The sequence below is a fragment of the Physella acuta genome, unplaced genomic scaffold, assembly GCF_028476545.2.
Source record: "Physella acuta isolate Inbredline_101_S28 unplaced genomic scaffold, ASM2847654v3 ptg001126l, whole genome shotgun sequence".
Lineage (NCBI taxonomy): Eukaryota > Metazoa > Mollusca > Gastropoda > Physidae > Physella > Physella acuta.
In genome coordinates this window covers 340,883-366,283 of record NW_026732643.1, presented here as the reverse complement: position 1 = coordinate 366,283, position 25,401 = coordinate 340,883, and the positions used below count along the sequence as shown (strand labels likewise).

Sequence of the window (25,401 nt, the reverse complement as noted above, 5' to 3'; positions counted from 1 at the left end):
TTCTCGGTTCCAGATATCAGCAGAAGCATAATAAGGTGTGGGGTGACGCCAAATAGAAAAAAAAATAAAACCCTATTTAGAAAATAAATCTTTGAGCATTTAGATTATGGCTGTCTGTAAACCGAAAGACAATTAATTTAATTAACACAATTTTTTTCCAACCTAAATCGGGGGCTTTTTACCGGACTGTTGTGTAGAGTAATCCTTTAACTTATAGAAGATAAACCAATTGAACATTTATAAAATGTGTTAGCACATAACACAAGTTTGATCAACTTGCTGTCAATGTTTACAGTTCTTTAGTTAAGAAATTATGTTCATTTCAATGTTAGCGGAACAGGTTAAAGACTGTTAATTGAGGATGTTTCTTCCAATTGTTGCTTTGAAAGTTATTGACACAATTGACTTTGGCCATTTAGATTGTACCTAAGATAAAATATGAAAAAAAAATACCTAACTAGTTTCCCCCATCATTAACAACCCTCTTAACTCATATCACGCATTATATTTTCAAATATATATCTATAAATGTAAAATACGTATAAACAGTATATGTCTATAAATATAAACAAGGGTCGATCCTCAATTAAAAGTTTGCCCAGTGACAGAATAGGTTGCTATGACTGTAGTGATGATGGCCCATACCATAGCAAGAGCAACTGGTAATGATGATATTTACCGCATATCTTGTGGGTAATTATCTTACTCCTATCATATAATCAATCAATTACAATATTTGCATACCACTTTATTGATTTCATTAATTAAGGATAGCATGTCTGCCACAGGTGTACAACACGCATAACAATTCAATGACAACAACAAAATCTTCTGTCAAAAATTTAAAATAAACACATTTTAAAATAAATAGAAACCACTTTAATGATGTTTTTATAACATGCCTAATTAAAATTCATTCATGTACACATAGAAGACTGAAAGGCAGATATCTTTTAACTAAATAAAAGTAGGTAAAAAAAAAACAAGTTTTTTTATTTAAAAAAATAAATAATTTAATAATAACTCAAGCAAAATTAGTTCTAGAATGGTTTAGCAGTTTAAAATGTTCTTAATTAGGTATAAATAGTTTGTTTTTTTAATACTTTTTTGTTTTCAATTTTAACTGCCAATGTATTGGGGTAGTAAATACTTATAAGGTAGTTTTCATTAAAAAGAAATAATAATTATTTTGTGAATTCATTCTTAAAATAAATTATAAAATTAAGTTTAGGTATATCATCTTTTAAAAAATAAAATATTCTATAAAATACTATTCAACCAACCACTCAGTTTATCACAAAAATATCATGCCTAGAGAGTATATAAATTATAAAAGTTAAATGTATTGTCATAAAAACCATATAAAATATTTATTTGAATCAGCACAATAGTGTTTTTTCCACAACAGCAAATGTTTGACTGTTGTATGCATACTGCTGTGTAGTAGTAGCCTAAATATGATTTAAAGACACAAAACATGATGTATATATACATTTTTCAATGTTCGTTCCATGTATAGTTAACGGTAACTATAAAAATTTAGCTATACCACTTGGTGTAGATCTGTTTGCGGATTAGTTAATCAGAAACAATTGTAAAAGATATGAAGCTTTCAAAGCATAAATGGCAAATCCATATTCTTTTCGCCAGTCCCAAAGTAAATTGATCCGTACTTCTGTGTTGCAGGAACATGATAGAAAACATATCCTGGCCACTGTAAGCTTCTAAGTGCCAACAACCCACTTCCTCTTTCAAACTGTAGTGTCCAAGAACCTATTAAGAAAATAATTTATAAATTGTGTGATTGCAGTTTGAAATTTTACTTTTTCATTTTAACATTAAAAAACTTAAGAGTTTATGAGTATTATTGAGGTTTTTCTTCAGACAGTCAAAGATATTTTTATTACAGTGCAAGTTTAAATACATTAAAATGGATTATTAATTGTTTAGCAGTTCAATAACTTAAAGAAAAACAGGGCTGATAATAACTACTGTTTCATTAATTTCCAAATGAAGCTAATGATTAGTACCCCGGGGAACATCGTCCTCGATACTGTCCATAAAGTCAATGGCCTTATCCATGTTCGCACGCTGCAATAAAGTTTTTAAGTCTAATCTTTTTGCCTCCCTGAAGTGCATGTAGTTGCAAAGCTTAGCTGATTCTTGCACAGACAAACCTTTGGAAGAAAAATAAAACTGCATTTGCAAGGTCTACATAAAACAAAACTTTAAGAACTTCTACCTATATAAAAATATTTTAAAATGTCATACTGAAATAAAGATATTAATGTTGAACATGGATTCTTTTGTTTCACCTTTTAAAACACCAGTTTTAAAATGAAAACTTGAAATACAATATTTTCTTAAAAATCTGTTTCATTTACTTATGGTAATCTGTGAGTTTACCTTCAAAACTTCTGTTTTTTACAACTTCTGCTGTTGGAACCTGGACAAAAGCCCCTCGAGGTACAATCCTCACATCTTCGTCAATTTCAGCAACTACAGATGACAAGCGATCTTCTTCCTTGATAATAGTCTATAGAAATTTGCATAGCTTGATATTTTTGTTTAAACATGCTATTGCTCTAGTAAAAGAAATGTTGTGCACGTTATATTTTGATTCAATTTACTGTTTACCCTAATAGAAGGGGATAATAAAATTTCAATTAAATTTTAGCGTGCTACTAAAAGATTTGTAATTTTAATTTAAACCATAATTTAAGGATTTATAATGTACACCAAAATAAATCTATTGGTCTGACTAATTAATCATTTCCAAGTAATTATTTTTTTACCTGTTTGATTAGCCACATTGATTTCTATACTAAAGGGCAGAAAGTCTAAATATACTAAGAAGAAATATAATACGTTCATAACCCTTTAACTTTAACTATGAAAAGAATGGCATAGAAACAAAAATATTTTAAAGTAGGATATTAATAATTTTACTTTAAAACTATATTTTAAGGAGTTTTATTGAAGAAAAGGTACTTAAGTAAATGGGTGCAACTAATTAAGAATTATCTGAAGTGATTATTTTTAATAAAGCTTTCGCCCAAGGGGAGGGGGGGGTGGCGGGAATTTGAAAGTGTGTGACACCATATTGCATTTTAAAAAGTAATGTTGGAAACTACCTTTTTTGGTAAATAATGTTGTAGCAATTGATCAATATATTGACCAAGTACATATATTATTTTAGAGAGAAACTAATGTTTTTGTTTTTTTTTTAAAATGGAATTTCGAGAAGGTTGGTAGGATGAGGTGTGAAATCATTTTAGAAAAAGGGTCTGTGTTTTTGTGACAATGAGGGATTTGGGGGGTGGGGGGTGTAAATTAAAATCGGCAATAACAAAAAAATAGCATGACTTCAATTAGCTATGGTCTTGCCAACACTAAATTTCCTTCAAACTAAAGGGGGAAAACTCTTTATATACTAAAAAGAAAAAATAATTCAATGTTTATATCCCTTTGACCATAATCTGCATAAAAATAAAATAGCGAAACTATCGTGAATACATTAAATTTAGATTTATATAATTATTTTAGGATTTTTATAATTGTACGCAAGGTTCATAAATACATGTGTAAGACTAATTAATCATTCTCCCAAATAATATATTTATACTATTTAAGTATATTGCTTACATTTAATTTTCTTTAATTAAAATAAAGGGAAAAAACTCTAAACATACCAAGAAGAAAAGTAATATTATGTTTATTTCCCTTTGACCGTAAATCAATAGAAACAAAAAAAGGAAAATAAAAATATAGGTCTATAGAAATTAAAATTTAAGAGTTTATAATGTCGCAATTCTGACACGCCGAATTTAAAAAGAACAGACTGCTTACACTTGTAGATTGTGTTAGACAATTAGATCTATGATAAAATAATTCTACTGCTGAGTATTAAAAATATTTAACATACTGTTTCTTCCTCTTCTGTTGCCTCCTCTCCATCTCCAATTTTCTTTGTTTCCACATGTTCAAACTCATAGGATGGGTCTCCAGTGAAACGACCTTTAGCAAGTTTGGATTTTGCCTTCATTTCAGCTGTAGCATGTGGAAGCAGTCCCCAATGAATGCAGTCTTTACTTTAAAAAAAAACAACTCAGAAATGTTTTTTGTTTAATTTGTAAAATGGCAATATAAATAGCATGTTATTAACTTCATCTATAATTGTTATCAATCATTGATATTTTAAACAATTAGATTTGCTCAAATAGTTTTTTTAGATTAATTATAAGTAGCTTTTTATTTTGGAGCAGTTTGACTATTTTTTGAGAACGATGTCTAGACAGACAAGGAGAAAAGATGACACATTTACTTTTGCTCACTTGTGGCGGGGGGGGGGGGGTTTGTTTCAATATGGATATCCACATTTTAAAAATTTAACATCAATATGCCTATAGATAGAATCTACTTATGACTTAAAGAAACACAAAACTTTATTATATCATAAGCATTGTAATGTGTTTATAATAGGCCTTTTTGAGTCTGCATTAGAGTGATCAAATTAATTAATGATTAAAGTTAGAGTTATAATAATATCTTCAAAAAATTATTAATTATCAGGCCTAATAACTATTAATTAGGCTACTGAAATAGTTACATAGTAGCCTAACAGCAAATATAATTTAATAAATCCATACAGCTCACGTCTGTTTTAGTAGAATACTAACCTGTAGAATGTTTTTCTTCCTGCAAATTCATCTTTGTATACACCTTGAGCAATAAAATAATTATCCTTAACACCCAAAATCTTTCCCCAAAAATAAACTCTGTAAAACTTGTTTTCATTTTGTAAAATAACCAATGATGTTTGAAGCGCTGCTTTTTGTTCAGAACTACATATTATTCCACTACTCCCAACATAGTCGAGATTTACATGCAGGCCGTCTGACTCCATTGTGAAAATGAGTCTCAAAAACACAACAATAGTTGAATATCAAGATTATCACTTAAATCTTTTTAAAGTATATGTCTCACTTCGTGTTGCTATTTACTATCGCCATGGTTGCACGCATGCGCTCTAATGTAGATCCTATATAGTTTGCTTTTTTCTTACTTAAAGAGTTAATTTCAAGGGGGAAGACTGATCTATTTAAAAAGTTATCTTTTTTAATGAAGAACAAAGAATGGTTTACTGAAACTTTACTCTGTTCATTGTTTTGCCTTAACAAAAATTTACCAGTCAATAAAAAAAACAAGGATGGGATTGCCGACTTCAGTGACGATTTGAAATGAAGAGGAGCGGAGAGTAGATTTAGAAACCCGCGAAAAAATTTGTGGATTAATATCATGAATAATTATTTTATAGGCGATACAAAATTCAGATTTATCATTCAATGTTCGTTGAGAAACCCATTTCATACCAATTTAATATAATGTCTAAATTTTAATATTTAGACACAGAAACATTTACATTTTTAACACACATTCCTTCAGTTTTTACTACATTGCCAGAGAGCTAGGCATTTTTTATAATGGCTAAATAAATTAGTATATTGGGTAGTCCTAAAGTGAAGCATGCCTTGGCGATAGGATTGGGGGAGGGGGGGGGGATTTGCATTTTTGTGACGATATAAGGCAGAGTTTCTACCAGAAATCTCTTCGGGGGGGGGGGGGGGGGCGGTAGACTTTATTGGGAACTTCCCACCGGAACAAAATGAAATTTATATAGAAAACACTTTTACCAGTATCCGCTCCCCCCCCCCCTCGAAAATATCAAGTCCCCCCCTCCCCCCGGAGAAGGAAGTCTGGAAGAAACACGGAAGGCTGAAGACGATTGTCACACATAAATGCCGTCAAAACGTTTTTTGTCAATTTTTTATACCTCCTCCTCTCTCATAGTCACTTTCGCAAATGGGAGACTTTTCCCACTAAAAGTGACGTCACTCCTCAGTCTAACCACCAACACCCTTAAACTTGCAATTAAAAAAAAAAAAAACATTTCTTTCTAAAATGTTTTCTCACCTCGATCAATATTAAGTAGGCCTATCTCAATCAATTTCTGTTACAATCAGTGTTTCTTCCAGACTTTTTTCTCCCGGGGGGGCACTTGAAATTTTCGGGGGGGGGGGGGGGCGGTAAACTTTCTTCGGGGGGCGGACACTGTTAAAAGTATATATTTTCTACATAAATTATATAAATTTTATTTCGTTCGGGGGGGGGGGGGGGCGGTAAAAAAAATTTCGGGGGGGGGGGGGGGGCTTTGCCCCCCCCCCCCCCCCCGAAGAGATGCCTGGAAGAAACTCTGGTTACAGTTTACAAAAACAGCCTTTATATAACCCGAAATAAAGGCCAAAATTCACTATGTAACATTTTTACTTTCTCGTATATACAAGGGATAGAGAAAGTATTGTAATCGTGCAAAAAAAAACGAGATTTTTACAAATCTCGACTTTTTACGGCTCACTGATACGGAAAAACATAATTTTGCAATCTTGTCCGTATGTCTGTGTGATTGTGTGTATGTCTGTGTGTAAACACGATTACTTGAGTACGGTTACAGCTAGGTGATGAAATTTCATATATAAGTATTTTATCAAAATCGTAGATCCGTATCAACTTTTGAGCGATTTCTGATAACCGGAAGTGGTACTTTTTCTACTTTGAATTTTTCAAAAGCCTATAACTTGAGTACTATTTCAGATAGATAAATTAAATTTCACATGTAAGTAAAAGATCTAATTCTCTACCTTCTATCAAATTTTGAGTAATTTCCGTTGACCGGAAGTACTAATTTACGCTATTTCCGATTTCTCAAAAAACGCACGTAAATTTATAAAGTACTAATAATATCCCGCACTATTATGCACATTTTATTAGGCGCTCACTTAGTGTGCAATTCTTTTTTTTTACGAGATTCCATTCTATTATAAAAAGTTTAAGTAATTAAAAATGGATTACAAATATTGTCTATGTCCTGAGTTGCCATCCCTCGTAGTTTTATATTAGAATATCCGAGAAAGTTTAGGGGAGATCACTCCCGGTTTATTTTAAATGCTAAATTGTGTCGCCACATTTCTGAAAGTCTTAGCTACATCGCAAATTTTCAGGGAAAAAAATTAATATTTGAGATAAAATTTTATATTTCGAATTTTTAAAAGGCCTTTTGTAACTTTTAATAAAAATTTATCAGTGGTCCCTACGGAATCCAGCTAATTCAATATTTTAGAAAGAAATTGCTGTCTCAAAAAAAAAAAAAAAAAAAAAAAAAAAAAAACCCGGTATTTTTTAAAATATATATATTTTGTGTTATGGTATAAATAATATCTCAAATGGACAGTGTGTAGGATGTCTCTGATGGGCGCTGAATCCACTGCAGTTGTGTGGATCGGGAGAGGGATAGTTTCTTTATTGTCAGATCCTGTTCAAGGTCGGAAGTACGTTAAAGATGAGAAGGGGACAACATTTTTAAACGCCCGAAAATTCAGACTGATTATCGATTGAATATGTGCTTTACATATAGCATTGTGTAGGCAGTGAGAGTTATTTTACTTTTCGTCGAGGGAAGCAGTTGTTTTATTCGTTCAAGTTTACGCTACCTAGTCTCTCTCTCTCTCTGTATATATATATATATATATATATATATATATATATATATATATATATATATATATATATATGTATATATATATATATATATATATATATATATATATATATATATATATATATACATATATATATATATACATATATATATATATATATATATATATATATATATATATATATATATATATATATATATATATATATATATATATTTATATATATACATATATATATATATATATACATATATATATACATATGTATATATATACATACATATATATATATATATACATATATATATATATATACATATATATATATATATATATACATATATATATATATATACATATATATATATATATATATATATATATATATATATATATATATATATATATATATATATATATATATATTTTAATATATATAAATATATTTAATATATATAAATATATTATATATATATATATATATATATATATATATATATATATATATATATATATATATATATAAGCGAGTCGCGATAGTCAGCATAAAAACGCATGTACGTTTGAATCAGTTTGATTATATCGTGCACATAAAGCCTAAATTTGGCACGATGTGTTCAGTTTTTATCTGGTAGGTCCAGATCTCGATTAGTTGCAGTGAAAACGGAAAACGACAGGCTACCAAAAACTTCATTTTATATTTGAATTACAGGCTTCAATAAATTAATTATTATTTTTAATATTTCGCTTTTTTTTAAAAGTATGGACTTCGAAATAATGCACATTGTTGAAAAAAGAAAATTAAAAACTGCGAATAAAATTTTGGTATTTCTATCAAACGAGTTCAACAGAAAAAAAAGTGCACAAACTAGATCTACTTGTGACACCAATCCTAATACAAATCTAAATCTTTTGAATGATGTTCACGCTTCGGATTTTGAATGCGAAATAGATAAAATATGGGCTGATAGAATATCAAAAAATGCACACTTATTTAATGCAACAAAATTTAGAGTTCACAGCATCAGCAGTTCAGAAAATGAAATGGTTTCATTATTTCTGGGCATCACAGATTACAAAGAATTTATTGGAACCAATTGGTCTCCAAATGCAAAGGACTTGCAACAAAGAGGAATTGAGGCTTTTAGTAATTCCCAAGCCTTCTTATCTGATGCTCTAGGTGTAGGTGCCAGTGTTTTGACAGAGGACAACAAACTTATTTTACTGAAAAGGAGTGAATTTTGTGCTGAAGCCCCATCTTTATGGGATGTACCAGGGGGTCATGCAGAGCCTATGGTTGGTCATATCATAGTCTTATGAATAATTTTTTTTTAAATTATATATATATATATATATATATATATATATATATATATATATATATATATATATATAAAACTTTATATAGATCTGTATATTATTATATATGCTTAATTATATATATAGCCTAAAAATATTATATATGCCTATATATATATATATATATATATATATATATATATATATATATATATATATATATATATATATATATATATATAATATACAATATATATACATATACGATATATATACATAGGCCTATATATATTATAAATATATAGATAAGTATGTAGGCCTATAGTATATACATATATATATAATGTAAAGGCTATATAATTATACATTTACCATCACTATGTATATTAAACAAGTGTGTATGTATTAATTTAAACACCTGTTTTTTGTCTTTTAAAGTATGCTAGCATGTTTATCATAAGTTAATGTATGTATGTTTTACTAACTTTTTTATATTTCTGATTTTTCTTTTTTTATTACAACAGAATATTGTTGGAAGTAAGCCACTGCAAGATATTGATGTTACTACAATGAGCAGTGCTGAAGTGCTACATGAAATCTTTGATTCCATTCAGCGAGAAGTGGTAGATGAGGTTAATATACCACTAGAAAAATTAGGAGAGCCTTTTTATATGGGAACACATCGTAATAAACTAAGTGCTGGTAGGCCAAGTTTGGCGTTTGCAATTAGGTAGGCACTAATAAAAAGCTGATATTTAGTCTCAAATATAATTTTTAATTTTAATCTGAAGCACATATCCATGAGTATAATGTATGCAATATTTTCTTCAGATTTTATTAATGATTACCTGTGAAATTTCTTTAACTATTTGGCAATATAATAGGCTATGAAAACTGTGGATGCAGAACTTATAATAGCATCCTTCCATCATTGTTATGCTGTTTTATTGTTTATCCATGAAGCATTTTTTTCCTGTCAGATGTTTCCTCACAAGTGAAGAAGTGCAGCAAAAATATACTGAAGGGAACCAATCAGAGGCAGATGAGACCACAAGTATCATGTTCATCTCACTTGATGATATTAGTCGATTGGTTATTGAAAAAAATGATCTGTGGAATATGCTTGCCCCTTCTGCTAAAGGCAATTTGTCTATATTCTGTTTATCTAATGCAAGTAAATTTATTCATGGATACTACTGATATTTTTTTAGCCTATGATTACTATGAAAGTCAGTACCATTTGGGTTTTATAAAATAAGGTTTAAATAAGGTTTTATGCAACTAGTTGAAGAAGTTATGTATAAATACATTTATAACTATAATTTTAAAACTTTTAAACTAGTCAATGTGGGAAAAACAAACTTATTTTAAAACATGCAGTGATTTAATCTGACTGAATTCATCAGTATTGCGATCATCTCATACCACTCCTATGGTATATGGGTGGACAACTACATCTCTTCAGAGAAGTTCTTGTCATAAGATAATGTGAGGACAGCCTCTTCTACTTGTTTCCAGGTTCCATGTTGCAGCCTGCATGAATGTGACCTCTCCTTCTACTCCAGATTTCATCTTAAGCTAGGAGTTGGCAGGTCTATTACCAAAGAATGGTCCAACAAATGTTAGATTCTTTTCAATATGAATATCTGCACTATCTGTGGCTGTCCTGGTCATTCTCCAAATCTCAGGTCCATACTCCAGCACTGACTTTACATGGGCATTAAAGTTGACTATTTCTTTAAACTGTATAAAGAGGGCTCTTGTTTTTCCAATTCTTGCAGTTGTTCATTCTTGTTGGTCAAGGTTGCTTCTCAGATGTGTGAAGCACTGCACTTCATGTTGATGCTCTTGATTTAACTGGTCCAGTTAATTTCAATATCCTTGTCTTTTTCCTATTGAAGATGTGTCAGCTACCACTTTCCTGCTGAAGTTGATGAGAGAGAAATACAAATAATAGGTCATCAAGCTTACTCCATTGGGTCCACGATTAGCACTACTAGACAAAAATGTGACAGCTATCATACCCCAGTTCACATAGTATACTGTTTTAATGTTCACCAAGATGCCAGATTGTTGGAAGAGTTCATCTTTGGAAAATACAAAACTACTTTCACTTCATAGATAAGAATGTGATTGTACACCATGTCAGTGCATCTTGAATCAATGTACTTTGGGATATATTATTATAATTAATATAAGTATACATATTATATAGGATAATTAAATATAAGTTGGTGCTTTATTGTTGTTATAAATATTAAAATATTTGTAACTGATGGAATTTTTAATGTTTGAAAATAAACATGTGATATTTATATAATATGTCTTTTAATTGTGTCCCCTGGAAATTACATTATTTACATTGTATGACAATAATTTGTGTTCACTGCCATGAAAATAGAGACGGATTTTAAAAAATTGCAAGTCTTATAAAAAGTAATACCTATAGTAATATAATCACAAGCTTTCCTTCTTGTTCACCATACAACTCATCTTGATGGTATCGGCCTAAAGCCTGATTCCTATGTTCAGTGGTGTATCCAGCCAGGCACACGCAGCCCCCCTCCCTGGGGGGGGGGGGTCTTGCATAAATGACGTCACACTCGTAGGGGGGTGTCAGATGGTGTGACGTCACTTTTTTATTATAAAAAAGCAATGTTAGAAAACGAGTTTTAGCCGTTATTTCGCGTTTTAGAAAACGGTTTTAATAAATTGTAATAGGAATTGATCAAAATACTCTATGTTGTCAGTTGTAGGCTGAGGTGCGACGTCATTTTAGGGGGGGGGGGGGGGTCTGGCTTTTTGTGACTTGGCGGGGGAGGGAGGTAAAAATCGTCCAAAAAAGCGTGACGTCATTTATGGATGACCCCCTGAGAGCATTTTTAGAACACAGCGCTTTAAAAATATTAAAACAAGAGTCATGATGAACAACTAAATTAATGAAAGGGGATAAAATCTAGAGCTTATCTTTTGGTAGACGTGTAAAGGCGCCTATCTTGTCGGTGTTTGTACCTCACCCTTGGCTAATGAAGGCGCCAGTCATGAGATGAGGGTCTGTACTGAGGTAAATAGTTAACTTCTTTCTTCTTCGATCTTAATTTTTAGTGTTGGAAGGGATCGAGCCTTATCTGCCAGAGGGTTTGAACTCGAGACATTTTCGAATTTAACAACCATGAGCTTTTGCCGACTCAACCACGCCTCCATCACAATTAAGTATACGTGTCAACCGGTTATGCGCCATTGACTCCTGCTTTTCTTTTTGAATTTGCTTCCATAGCCTTTGTCCAACCAAGAACAAACTACAAGGCAGCAGTTGTTTGATTTCGGAGTTGCCTCTCATAAAAGAGTTGCTGTCCCCAGCTGACGAGCCTAATCTGCCCGAACTCGAGACTTTTCGGTTTAGCAACCATGAGCTTTACCGACTCGACCACACCGACCCCAAAATGGTTAACGAAAGCTCCTTTTTTTTTATCGACGGGGTAGAATTTATTTTTTCGGGTTGGGTGGGGGGGGGGGGGGCTTTGTCCCCCCCCCCCTCCCCCCGAAGAGATGCCTGGAAGAAACTCTGCTCCTTCTAATTCTATGAACGAAGTCAAAAGCCTAGATGCTATGTACTATAGTATAAGGCGGAACGCCAAGAGACTGCTATTTGCTATCCTTATAAGGAGAACGATCGGAGATGATGGGAGTGTACAAAGAATAAGCAGGTAGGCCTAAGATTTTTTAAGTAAATTTGAGTATGTCCGGCCTAAATAGGCCTACTTATACTTGTTTATATTATAGATCTATATATTTTTTTACAATCGGAAATTAACATTCACAACGTGAAAAATATTTAATTAAAAGTGACATCATTTAGATCTATATTTTATGGACGACTCTGTAACTAAATATAACATCTAACATTAGTCACAATATGCAATAGCTTTTTACTGACTAATAAAATATTTAAAATAACGACAGCGACTAGATCTATGTATAGAAAATGATTAAGGTCCCGGAAATGTGTAGTCATGACAACCAAGACCAAAGATGAAAAAAAAAACAACTAATCCTTGAAAAAATAGTACTTAGATCTAAGTGCTTAAGTCTATTTTATATACAAATTATTTGTGCCCACGATGACTTTTATCTTTACATTACAGTAGTATATAAATTAAGGATGAATAGTCTACTATAGTTGGTGTGAAAAAATATATTTCATAATAAATAATAAAGATCCGAAAACTATTACCGGAAGCCGATTTGCAATATTCTAAGCAACCGAGTGAGTAATCAACATTAAAAATGGCTGACTGGCAAGGAACTGTTGCTGTTAACACGGCAGGCGCAGAAGATCACATTTCATCTTTTACAGAAAAACTTTTTAAACGGGAAGAAGAAAGGCAAGCACAACTGCAAAAACGAAAACAAGAAGAAAGTGAACAGTCATTTAGAATTCAAGAAAGTGTTCAACTATTTTTAGATTCATTTAAATCAGAGCTTCAAATACTGAAATCACTGCTCGTTGAATCCAGTAAAATAGAGTCTACCAGGTTAATAGAACATTTTGATAATTTATCATTACGTGTTTCAAAGCTACAGCGGTATGTTTCTGAGTCAGCAATGTTTCTTCCTCCATATGAGTTAAAAACAGCTCAAAATTTGATAACATCTCTTCAAAGTGGTATTCAAGAAAAGAGGGATGAACTTTTGCCAAAAAAGAAGTTTGCCTTTAAAACATCTAACAGAAAAGCTGACAGAAGAACTGCTATGCCTGAGAACACAAAAAGTGAAGAGACAGCAAAGGATTCAAAATCAGAAGATGATTTAGTAATTGAATTAGCGGCGTGTAAATTTGTAGGGGTTTCCAACAAGACTCTTCAAAAAAATGGAAATGAAATAAATAAAAAGGACATTGCTTTGGCAAGCTTAACCGATTGTACAGTTCTTCTCTATGGTGCCCCTTCTGCTATTCACATGAATAAACTAAAGAATTGTAAAGTGTTTTGTGGCCCAGTGCCAGGTTCTATATTTATCAGAGAGTGCATCAATTGTACATTTGTGCTGTCCTGTCAACAACTAAGGATTCACTCAACAACAAACTCACATTTTTACATTCATGTAACTAGCAAAGCCATAATAGAAGATTGTAATGGCATTAAATTTGCACCTTGCAATTGGACATATGATGGTCAAGAAGAGGATTATGCCACCACAGGTCTGACTAAAGACAGAAACAATTGGGATAAAGTTGATGATTTTAATTGGTTAGCTGCTGATGCTCATTCTCCAAACTGGTCAATTCTTGATGAGTCAGAACGTATAACTTCTTGGAGCTTTTAAGTTATTTAGTTTTTATAATGTTACATCCATTAAAGTGTTACTATCATTGCAGACTTATCTAAATAATTAGCTTTATTTATTATAGGCCTGTTTATACAAATTTAAAAGAAATGCATATATTGTTAATTTTGTTTCCTTAGAAGAAGCACAAAAATAGAAAATATAACAGCTTTTATATAAATTGCTCTATTAATAATATTATTATAGATAGTACTTACATTATTCACCATCCACATTAATTTAAATGAAATTCTTCTTCCTATCAGGGCCTCTAGAATTTCTGTCCTAATATTCTACTACTTTAACCTTTGTTAACTTTGTTTAAGCATCTTTAGCATCTAAAGTTGGGCTTGTGTATTGAAATTAAACCTTTATCAAATCAATATTTTTTTTAAACTGGATTTTTCGTAAAATTGCTTTGACTATTCTTTAGGCGAATTTCATTTTTTAAAATTTGAATAAAAAAACTGAAGCTACCTTAGTCAGATTGTAGTTGGTATTATTATTATATAATTACTATAAATGATGTTTTAATTAACTTTTGCAAATACTATTTAAAAAAACATTTTATTCAACCAAGCCTCCTTTCTTATTCTACTTAACTAGTTAACAGTGCAAGGAGTAAGAACATGAGGTAGAGGGCAACGTTTTGTTTTGATGGTGCCTTTTTTGAATCATGGCCAAAAGCCAAGATGTAATTATAGCTTGAGTCTAGGTAAAGTTAGTTATTACTGTAGGTATGTTTTCAACTTAAGTCATTATATGCTATGAAAATAGCTAAATTCCTTGTCATAGGGTAGTGTTTGTAGAAGAAAATGTTATTTTTACCACGTTGTCACTTGTTATCTCATGTAATAGAATGAAATATTCTGTGATCTTTGTGTGTGTACAGTTGTTTGGCTGAGTCCAGTTATGGACAATTTTTTTAGCTTACACATTGGTGGGGGTAAACAACTTTTATTTTTATAGACAGAACACTTAAAATCTTTGCTGTAAGCAACAACAGACATGGTATGAACTGATTGCTAGATTTAGAAGTGAATTATTTTTTAAATTTTACATGAATCAGTTATGCCTTTGTCCTCACTTATTTATAAAAGTTAAAATGGTTACAATATCTTCTAATTGATTAATTAGCACTAGTAATCTCTAATGATTCACAAGGATCTTTAACTTGCCATGTTAAAAAAACAAAAAACATTTTATACTGGTATAATAAAATTATTTCATACTCTTTTTGTAAACTTGTGTTGACTTACTTTTTAGTTTAATAGAAGTAGTAATTTTTTTGTTTTGTTTTGCACATTATACAGGAGATATCTTTGCTTTCTAAGAATAATTTGCCATTAATATTAAAATAAACAAGCCAACCCGCTATGTAGCATAGGCCACTATTTAGTTGTTTTATTTTCCACATTCACATTTCAGTAACTCATAATTTGTGAATTTGACACTACCCCCCCCCCTTTGAAAGCAGCCGTCCTTGATCACAGATTATAGACGAACAATGAAAATATCAAGCAGAAATTGTTACCTCCTCTTAGTTTCAAATTATCTGCCCCTAATAGCCTTACATATTTCAACTTGGCTCTACGATTGTAAACATTTGGAGTGAACCACAGCTCACCAGACTGGTGGGGTGTTTGCTATATGCTTAGAGAGCGGGGGAGTAACGGCGTGCGTCTACGAGGTGTCTCGCATGGTCCAGATGAAGCGAATTATATATATAGATAGATCTATATCACAACCAAATCTTGAGAGCAGCTGTAGCATGTTTGCAGCTACTACTACTAGTACAGTAGCTAGTAGCATTACAAGTGAATGAGTTTACAGTTTTAAAAAACTAATAATAAATATATTTTATTTCAAAAACCAAGTTATATATAAGAAATGAAATATCTAAATCAATTATTTAATTTACAAGAATGGCAGGTCATTTTATAAATACAAAAGAAGAAAACTAAATTGAATGTATGTAAAATGATTTAATTTTAATGAGTATCAAAATCTATTGTACAAGCAGTAAATATAATTTGATATACACTTCAATAATATTGCAGTATACAAGTTGTTACCTACAGAAGCCACATATAAATATAGCACTAATACTCAGAATACCTATATATTACTGGCACACTGTAAAGATGAAATCTAATTCTCTTGAAGAATTAGGCAAATCTGAAACTAGCAGGAGCTATCATTTAATAATTTGATAAAAGCATTCTCTATGGGTACAACAGAAAAACATACAGTAAAAATCTTGACTGAAATAATGTATGACAACTATTAATAAAATGATGTATAATTAGTTACTCTTCACACACAGGCCCTTTGCTGCCTTCTCTATCACAGTTTGTTTTAAAGACAATTATGTCAATTCTAGTAAATATACAAATAATGAGTTTATAAAATGACACCAAGAATAAGCTATATAACAAATAATAGTATCATAGTACACCACACAAAAGAGTAAATCAACACATAGCAAATAGTTGACTGTACATAAAGTTTTCTCATCATTGCTTTTCTTCAAGTTGTCTCAAAACAAAAATTTAGCTGATTGTTTGCATAGTTCACCCTGTGAAATTGAGTAAATTAATTTAACATAAACACATGAAAGTGCCTAAACTGTACATCATTATTACAATAAATACTGTAATCATATTACATTTTGGAAGGTAACTTAACAGATATAATTTAACATTTAAAAAAAATCTTTTAAAAATATTTTGTAGATTCTGTCGAGTTAATAGATTAGAAACAAAGTTTTCTCTTTTTCTACAACAAACAATAATTGTTATTGAAAAACTTATAAAAATGTTATCATTTGTAAAAAATAAAACAACATGGCTAATAGAATGTTATCCTATAATATTATCCACATGATAGTTTAGATAGACTTTAGGCTTAATAAATGTTGCAAAGAGCATAAAAAAACCTAATCAAATCATAACACATGCAGTACATTATCAATAAACACACATTCATATTCAGTGTAATATTGTACATAGCAAAGTAATACTATCAGATTTACATTTTTTAAATTTACAAGCAATGCAAATAATATTGAGTCTATGTTGGTGGAGCTCCATCTGTGTAATGTAACATGAGGGAAAAAGAATTTCGCAAATTGTTTTTTAGCAAACAGTTGTTTTCATCATCACAAACTGGGAAAAGGCAGGCCAGGAGTAAAAAACAAAGCAACAACAAATAAAATGGAATGGCTGCACAAATGACTCGCATCAGCAAAGATGGACGGACTTGGTGTTGACCAGTGGCCTCAAGCAAGCTTCTGGTGTTAGAATTTAAACTGAAAAAAAAAATCATATTTAGTTTTTTAAAACATAAAAAGATTCGAACAAATATTTATAGGAGTATAGTATAATGTTTTAGAAGTATCACAAATTGTAAATCAGGTTCTATAAAAATTCTTGTGGAAATGTGGAAAGAACATTGTACATTGTAGAGAAGAAAGAGTACTTTAATTTTATTGGGGCAAATGCTGAGTCTCCTTAAGCACAATTCGAATTCTAATAGAAATTTGCATTAAAAAATAAATTAAAAGACTGACGAGCATGTGTTTTTATTAGTTACATTGTGCAGCTTTCAATTTCTGTAAAGCTACAAGACCATATGAGGCTAGAAATTAAACTATCTGTAGGGGTAGCCTTTATTTTAACAACTATAACATGTAAGATATAAACACAATTTCAGGTTAGCAAAGTTCATAAAATGCAGGTGCTATGTATAATTGATGTTTCCTTGTGTTAGAACAGCAAGCTAAAACATCTAGGCAATACCAGTCTATTTTATCAGGCTTATTCCTGGTGATTATTTCATTTAATTCTAAATCATTGAAGCATGCAAAGATAATTTAATAGCAAGATCTCTCTTATCAATAAAACTTTCTAATAATGATAATATATATTTTAGATATGGTTATTTTGAAATTTCGACTTTAAAATTTAATGTAACATTTATGTTCCATAATAATGAAACTTATTATAAAAATAAAAATTGCATGAGAATTTCTACACCGAAAACAAGAATATTTATATTATAAACCAATGCCCATAATTATAATAGCCTTAATACCAGACAGTTAAAATACAAACTATGCAAGCAGAATGCATAAGCACACAAATGAAAAAACAAATTCAATTTTTGACCCCTCTATTGTTAAGCTAACTAAACACTAAAAGCTGCAAGTTGCAAATAAAAACAAAAAAGATTAGTTCATTAAAATTTAAAAAAAAAAAAGATGGTGATTTTTATAGGTGGTGCAATAGTGCAATACTTATGAAATTAAAATAAAAGCAGTGTTTAAAAAGTATAAAGAATACTAGCCATAACCAGTCTGCTAAAAACAAATGAAAAATGTTAACTGACTTGATCAAGTAAGAAAAAGCACACTGCCATGATAACAAAACACAATTTCCAAAGACCTTCTAGATTATTGACAGAAGCTACTTTGTATATTTAACAGAAAATATCTTTTAAGCAAAGGAAATGAAGGATGCTATAAATATTTTAGGCCTGTTCCTTTTTCATTGTTGCTATTAAATCTCTAAGAATTATTTTCCATAGCAATGTTTGTCAATCATTTACAATGCTATCATTAGGTTTTCTTCCCAGAATCCAAAGTTGCTAGGGTACTGGTGAGCCAGTGTTGGTGTGTAGCCACAAAATCTGATGCTTTTGAAAACTTGTGACTTTTAAGTAGCCTACTTCAAGCAGGGCATAATAAACCCTCAAACTAATACTGTTTTAAGAAATCTTTTCAAGATATGGTAGTTGAAAATAGAAAAGTGTTGCCAATGAATAATCTGTTAATATGTTATCTTCATATTATATTAGCCTAGAAGGAAATAGAAAACACAATTTTCACTGGACAATGACATGCATACAAGAAGCCCTGACAGGCTGAGGCAAGCAATTTGATGCACAGTGGCAAGATGCAATGTTGCTTGGCTCAACAGAGGATAAGCACAAATATCCCGTAACCCAAAATAGGGCTTATCTGCTCTCTAAGACAGTGTGAGAAGACAATATGCAGAAAAAGTGAGATGTAAAAAATTGATCGTTCGCCTATCAGGGAACAGGATTCAAATTTACTTGTCTCTATCCTTTGAGCTGGAATGAAGCAAAGGGCCAGTACTCTCAGTAAATAGCTGTGGACCAAAAAGCAAGTTAGATGGAATAAATAAACAAAAACTCTTTTACAACATGACTTTCTTGGAAAGTAAGATTTTACCCTGCTGGAGTTAAATTTTTTTACAATGTTTGTTAAAGCAAAATAATTGCTTTTTACTTGGCTGCAAAACCTTTGAATTATTCAGTTAAAGTTCATTGTTTCAAAACCTATTTGTGGTTTTCAATAAGTTAAGATACATTATTAGTCTTAGTTTATCTACTTCAGTAAAAATAAAAACAAATGAAAAAAAACTAATTTATTTAGCTAGAAGAAACTTGCTAATTAATAAAAATAACGAGTCTAGCTATTTTGATTTAAAATTTAATAAAATGAAATATTAAAGTGCTTGGAAAGAAACTAATATATAGGTAAGTAAGGTTTGAGATGTATTAAAAAATACATTTATTTTTTAAAAAAATGGATGAGCAATATATAGAAAATAGTGGCACTAAACACATCTAATAAAATTTATTTTAAAAAATAGCCTAATAGTGCTAAATATATTAGGGTTTGCTTAAAAAGAAATGATAAGCTTTCAAATGTTAATACACACTACAAATTTACTTGAAGCTATTTATTGATTAAAACAAATTCACACCTCTAGATTTAACACTTTGTTAATCAACTAAACAAATAGCTTTGGATTTTCCATTGATTGTCTATATAAATAACGTTTAAATCATTTGAGACAGTTTGAATCTGATATGTTGATTTCAAAAATTAAATTTCCAAAAAGAGTATGCCTATCCATGAACATTTTGCTTACAAAATTTAAAAATATTTTTAATTATTTTTTTCCCCTTCTAAATTCAGTAATCAATATGGGAAGAGGTCTATGATTTTATTATAAGAAGTATGATGTAGACTAGACAAAGAAAAACTAAGTAGCAGATGTGAAACAGATTCTTACCTTTCTAGAAACAGATAAAGCTGGTCTTGTTCTCATCTGGAGAAGGGCAGGTCCTCTTTGAGCTGAAGTTCTAGAACTGCCAGCTTCTAAAAACTTCCCTTCATAACTTTTAGTCTGGTGAAGCAACATATTCAAATTTAGATTGAATACAGAACTATTCATTTTAGACAAACTGTCAGCACCTACAGCTAGGGAATTATAGGCCTACAACAGATAAAAAAAATGCATGCAACTTACTTCCATTTGTAACTTATTCTCAAGACTAGAAATATAAGCAGATGACAGATGAAGTAGGGATCGCAAACGATTGCTAATGATGTGAGTTTTGTCTCGGGCTGTTAACATTTCTTGGGAGTCAGCTCTAACCAGCAGCTGATCAGCTGTTTCTTTCAGCAATAAAATGTTGGATTGGTTATTTTTTAATTCGCTTGATATATCCTACAAGAAAAAGGGTAAAGAAAAAGATTGAAATACCAAAAGTATAGATCACTGCTGACTATTAGACTCTACCAAAGATTGTACTAACAACTATCTTTCTGTATTTCTCCCACAAGAATCTCTTGTCTGCACTGAGGTCCATGGGTTCACACTGTTTCAGTCTAGTCTCCAGGTCCTCCAACCACAGCTGGTAGTCATGAATTTTATGGTGGAATTCTTGACACTCAATCAATGCAATCTGAAATTGCAGTATTCGATTTATCCTTATGTCATACAGTAATAAATGGGAGGTAAATATTGTTAAAAACTTTAAATGTTTATGGACTCCAAACCTGAAGAGCTCTTTCAATTTCAAAAGCCCTGGAAAGAACAAGCTCCCATCTTCTGTTCATGTCCTGCAACTTTTTCTCAATCTGATGTGCCTTGAGATTTTTCCCCTGAAGATAGTTTCTACTGATGAGGTTAATGGAGTAGATGATTGGTTTCTTTGATTCAAGCTGGGCACTCAAATCCTGAGGAGCAATAGTGCAGAATGTTTAAAGGCACTTTTATCATAAAGTATGGACTGCAGTTAGAGAAGAACATTCCTAAAGTAGGCTATTACTAAATTGAATATTCTAAATGAAGCTCATAAAAGACCTTAAACTGTCTGATAACAACATCGAGTTGACCGATGTCCACTGGGAGTGGTCTGAGGGTGGACTGTAAGGCCTCTGCTTCTCCCAGCCACTTGAGCATGTTATCAAGGTCATGAGTGAATTGAAGAAGGTCGTGTCTGTCATGAGTGATTTTATAATCTTCATCCATGGCTCGCTTTTGTAAACTCTCAAACTTCCTTTTCACCACTGATAAGGGGAGAGAAATAAAATAGAGAGATTACACAGTGGTGGCTACAGAGGATTTTTACATCTAGCTTTTCATTATATGGTTAAAATCTGTCAACAACAAAAAGTTCCTTATTGCAATTAAATCCAGGGAACAACTCAAAGTTTCTAAGTTTGGATGATTCAATTACTTACGTGACACTTGAGCATCAGCAGTTGGAACAATTTCTGGATCCAATTCTATTTGTAGCAGTCGATGTAGTCTCAACATGTGATCAACAGCCACTTCACATTCTAATAATTGCTGAACCTACAAGAGACAAATAATTAAAATTTCCACTGCTACAAAGGTGAATGATGAGATATTTATTAAAGCCAGCACTAAGACAGACAAGCAACATGGCTGGCATGAATGAGATATTTATTAAAGCCAGCACTAAGACAGACAAGCAACATGGCTGGCATGAATGAGATATTTATTAAAGCCAGCACTAAGACAGACAAGCAACATGGCTGGCATGAATGAGATATTTATTAAAGCCAGCACTAAGACAGACAAGCAACATGGCTGGCATGAATGAGATATTTATTAAAGCCAGCACTAAGACAGACAAGCAACATGGCTGGCATGAATGAGATATTTATTAAAGCCAGCACTAAGACAGACAAGCAACATGGCTGGCATGAATGAGATATTTATTAAAGCCAGCACTAAGACAGACAAGCAACATGGCTGGCATGAATGAGATATTTATTAAAGCCAGCACTAAGACAGACAAGCAACATGGCTGGCATGAATGAGATATTTATTAAAGCCAACACTAAGACAGACAAGCAACATGGCTGGCATGAATGAGATGTTTATTAAAGCCAGCACTAAGACAGACAAGCAACATGGCTGGCATGAATGAGATATTTATTAAAGCCAGCACTAAGACAGACAAGCAACATGGCTGGCATGAATGAGATATTTATTAAAGCCAGCACTAAGACAGACAAGCAACATGGCTGGCATGAATGAGATATTTATTAAAGCCAGCACTAAGACAGACAAGCAACATGGCTGGCATGAATGAGATATTTATTAAAGCCAGCACTAAGACAGACAAGCTACATGGCTGGCATGAATGAGATGTTTATTAAAGCCAGCACTAAGACAGACAAGCAACATGGCTGGCATGAATGAGATATTTATTAAAGCCAGCACTAAGACAGACAAGCAACATGGCTGGCATGAATGAGATATTTATTAAAGCCAGCACTAAGACAGACAAGCAACATGGCTGGCATGAATGAGATGTTTATTAAAGCCAGCACTAAGACAGACAAGCAACATGGCTGGCATGAATGAGATATTTATTAAAGCCAGCACTAAGACAGACAAGCTACATGGCTGGCATGAATGAGATATTTATTAAAGCCAGCACTAAGACAGACAAGCAACATGGCTGGCATGAATGAGGTGTTTATTAAAGCCAGCACTAAGACAGACAAGCAACATGGCTGGCATGAATGAGATGTTTATTAAAGCCAGCACTAAGACAGACAAGCAACATGGCTGGCATGAATGAGATATTTATTAAAGCCAACACTAAGACAGACAAGCAACATGGCTGGCATGAATGAGATATTTATTAAAGCCAGCACTAAGACAGACAAGCTACATGGCTGGCATGAATGAGATATTTATTAAAGCCAGCACTAAGACAGACAAGCAACATGGCTGGCATGAATGAGATGTTTATTAAAGCCAGCACTAAGACAGACAAGCAACATGGCTGGCATGAATGAGATGTTTATTAAAGCCAACACTAAGACAGACAAGCAACATGGCTGGCATGAATGAGATGTTTATTAAAGCCAGCACTAAGACAGACAAGCAACATGGCTGGCATGAATGAGATATTTATTAAAGCCAGCACTAAGACAGACAAGCAACATGGCTGGCATGAATGAGATGTTTATTAAAGCCAGCACTAAGACAGACAAGCTACATGGCTGGCATGAATGAGATATTTATTAAAGCCAGCACTAAGACAGACAAGCAACATGGCTGGCATGAATGAGATGTTTATTAAAGCCAGCACTAAGACAGACAAGCAACATGGCTGGCATGAATGAGATGTTTATTAAAGCCAACACTAAGACAGACAAGCAACATGGCTGGCATGAATGAGATATTTATTAAAGCCAGCACTAAGACAGACAAGCAACATGGCTGGCATGAATGAGATATTTATTAAAGCCAGCACTAAGACAGACAAGCAACATGGCTGGCATGAATGAGATATTTATTAAAGCCAGCACTAAGACAGACAAGCTACATGGCTGGCATGAATGAGATGTTTATTAAAGCCAGCACTAAGACAGACAAGCAACATGGCTGGCATGAATGAGATGTTTATTAAAGCCAACACTAAGACAGACAAGCAACATGGCTGGCATGAATGAGATGTTTATTAAAGCCAGCACTAAGACAGACAAGCAACATGGCTGGCATGAATGAGATATTTATTAAAGCCAGCACTAAGACAGACAAGCAACATGGCTGGCATGAATGAGATGTTTATTAAAGCCAGCACTAAGACAGACAAGCTACATGGCTGGCATGAATGAGATATTTATTAAAGCCAGCACTAAGACAGACAAGCAACATGGCTGGCATGAATGAGATGTTTATTAAAGCCAGCACTAAGACAGACAAGCAACATGGCTGGCATGAATGAGATGTTTATTAAAGCCAACACTAAGACAGACAAGCAACATGGCTGGCATGAATGAGATATTTATTAAAGCCAGCACTAAGACAGACAAGCTACATGGCTGGCATGAATGAGATGTTTATTAAAGCCAGCACTAAGACAGACAAGCAACATGGCTGGCATGAATGAGATGTTTATTAAAGCCAACACTAAGACAGACAAGCAACATGGCTGGCATGAATGAGATGTTTATTAAAGCCAGCACTAAGACAGACAAGCAACATGGCTGGCATGAATGAGATATTTATTAAAGCCAGCACTAAGACAGACAAGCAACATGGCTGGCATGAATGAGATGTTTATTAAAGCCAGCACTAAGACAGACAAGCAACATGGCTGGCATGAATGAGATATTTATTAAAGCCAGCACTAAGACAGACAAGCAACATGGCTGGCATGAATGAGATATTTATTAAAGCCAGCACTAAGACAGACAAGCAACATGGCTGGCATGAATGAGATGTTTATTAAAGCCAACACTAAGACAGACAAGCAACATGGCTGGCATGAATGAGATGTTTATTAAAGCCAGCACCAAGACAGACAAGCAACATGGCTGGCATGAATGAGATATTTATTAAAGCCAGCACTAAGACAGACAAGCAACATGGCTGGCATGAATGAGATGTTTATTAAAGCCAGCACTAAGACAGACAAGCAACATGGCTGGCATGAATGAGATGTTTATTAAAGCCAGCACTAAGACAGACAAGCAACATGGCTGGCATGAATGAGATGTTTATTAAAGCCAGCACTAAGACAGACAAGCAACATGGCTGGCATGAATGAGATATTTATTAAAGCCAGCACTAAGACAGACAAGCAACATGGCTGGCATGAATGAGATATTTATTAAAGCCAGCACTAAGACAGACAAGCAACATGGCTGGCATGAATGAGATATTTATTAAAGCCAGCACTAAGACAGACAAGCAACATGGCTGGCATGAATGAGATATTTATTAAAGCCAGCACTAAGACAGACAAGCAACATGGCTGGCATGAATGAGATGTTTATTAAAGCCAGCACTAAGACAGACAAGCAACATGGCTGGCATGAATGAGATGTTTATTAAAGCCAGCACTAAGACAG

At 32.5% G+C, this 25,401-nt stretch overlaps 4 protein-coding genes across 12 annotated transcripts in view; 2 read left to right on the top strand and 2 right to left on the bottom strand.

The window, feature by feature from the left end:
* Window positions 1-890: 890 nt before the first annotated feature.
* On the bottom strand, window positions 891-5,041 carry LOC131956097 (radial spoke head protein 9 homolog). The gene is made up of 5 exons (XM_059320502.1): window positions 4,680-5,041; window positions 3,926-4,091; window positions 2,407-2,536; window positions 2,031-2,177; window positions 891-1,773 (listed from the first exon to the last, which is right to left on the bottom strand). The coding sequence occupies exons 1-5, from the start codon at window positions 4,904-4,906 to the stop codon at window positions 1,613-1,615; spliced, it is 831 nt and encodes a 276-aa protein (XP_059176485.1). The 5' UTR covers window positions 4,907-5,041; the 3' UTR covers window positions 891-1,612.
* A 3,101-nt stretch (window positions 5,042-8,142) lies between these two features.
* Window positions 8,143-11,157, top strand: LOC131956099 (uridine diphosphate glucose pyrophosphatase NUDT22). Its single transcript, XM_059320504.1, has 3 exons — window positions 8,143-8,852; window positions 9,380-9,585; window positions 9,836-11,157. The coding sequence occupies exons 1-3, from the start codon at window positions 8,319-8,321 to the stop codon at window positions 10,053-10,055; spliced, it is 960 nt and encodes a 319-aa protein (XP_059176487.1). The 5' UTR covers window positions 8,143-8,318; the 3' UTR covers window positions 10,056-11,157.
* A 1,947-nt stretch (window positions 11,158-13,104) lies between these two features.
* LOC131956093 (tubulin-specific chaperone C) lies at window positions 13,105-15,418 on the top strand. Its single transcript, XM_059320496.1, has one exon. The coding sequence runs from the start codon at window positions 13,143-13,145 to the stop codon at window positions 14,178-14,180; it is 1,038 nt and encodes a 345-aa protein (XP_059176479.1). The 5' UTR covers window positions 13,105-13,142; the 3' UTR covers window positions 14,181-15,418.
* Window positions 15,419-16,150: 732 nt separating this feature from the next.
* Window positions 16,151-25,401, bottom strand: part of LOC131956063 (muscle-specific protein 300 kDa) — a 163,076-nt gene continuing 153,825 nt past the window's right edge. For 8 of the 9 annotated variants that reach the window (XM_059320425.1, XM_059320424.1, XM_059320433.1 and 5 more), the window contains 8 exons: window positions 21,742-21,856; window positions 21,362-21,567; window positions 21,055-21,234; window positions 20,811-20,960; window positions 20,522-20,722; window positions 20,285-20,398; window positions 19,296-19,351; window positions 16,151-17,490 (listed from right to left, as the gene is read on the bottom strand). In XM_059320425.1, coding sequence (XP_059176408.1) covers window positions 17,253-17,490; window positions 19,296-19,351; window positions 20,285-20,398; window positions 20,522-20,722; window positions 20,811-20,960; window positions 21,055-21,234; window positions 21,362-21,567; window positions 21,742-21,856 — 1,260 coding nt within the window. In that variant the 3' untranslated portion in view covers window positions 16,151-17,252. The remainder of the gene's footprint in view (window positions 17,491-19,295; window positions 19,352-20,284; window positions 20,399-20,521; window positions 20,723-20,810; window positions 20,961-21,054; window positions 21,235-21,361; window positions 21,568-21,741; window positions 21,857-25,401) is intronic. The other variant, XM_059320431.1, reaches the window with a different exon arrangement.

Excerpts from the sequence above, each read along its gene's own strand:
- LOC131956097 (XM_059320502.1), bottom strand. The coding sequence starts at position 4,906 with ATGGAGTCAGACGGCCTGCATGTAAATCTCGACTATGTTGGGAGTAGT. Across the intron at positions 4,092-4,679 it reads GGAAGAAAAACATTCTACAG|TAAAGACTGCATTCATTGGG; the intron begins GTTAGTATTCTA and ends TTTTTTTTAAAG. Across the intron at positions 2,178-2,406 it reads AAAAAACAGAAGTTTTGAAG|GTTTGTCTGTGCAAGAATCA; the intron begins GTAAACTCACAG and ends TTTCTTCCAAAG.
- LOC131956099 (XM_059320504.1), top strand. The coding sequence starts at position 8,319 with ATGGACTTCGAAATAATGCACATTGTTGAAAAAAGAAAATTAAAAACT. Across the intron at positions 8,853-9,379 it reads GGGGTCATGCAGAGCCTATG|AATATTGTTGGAAGTAAGCC; the intron begins GTTGGTCATATC and ends TTATTACAACAG. Across the intron at positions 9,586-9,835 it reads AGTTTGGCGTTTGCAATTAG|ATGTTTCCTCACAAGTGAAG; the intron begins GTAGGCACTAAT and ends TTTTCCTGTCAG.
- LOC131956093 (XM_059320496.1), top strand. The coding sequence starts at position 13,143 with ATGGCTGACTGGCAAGGAACTGTTGCTGTTAACACGGCAGGCGCAGAA.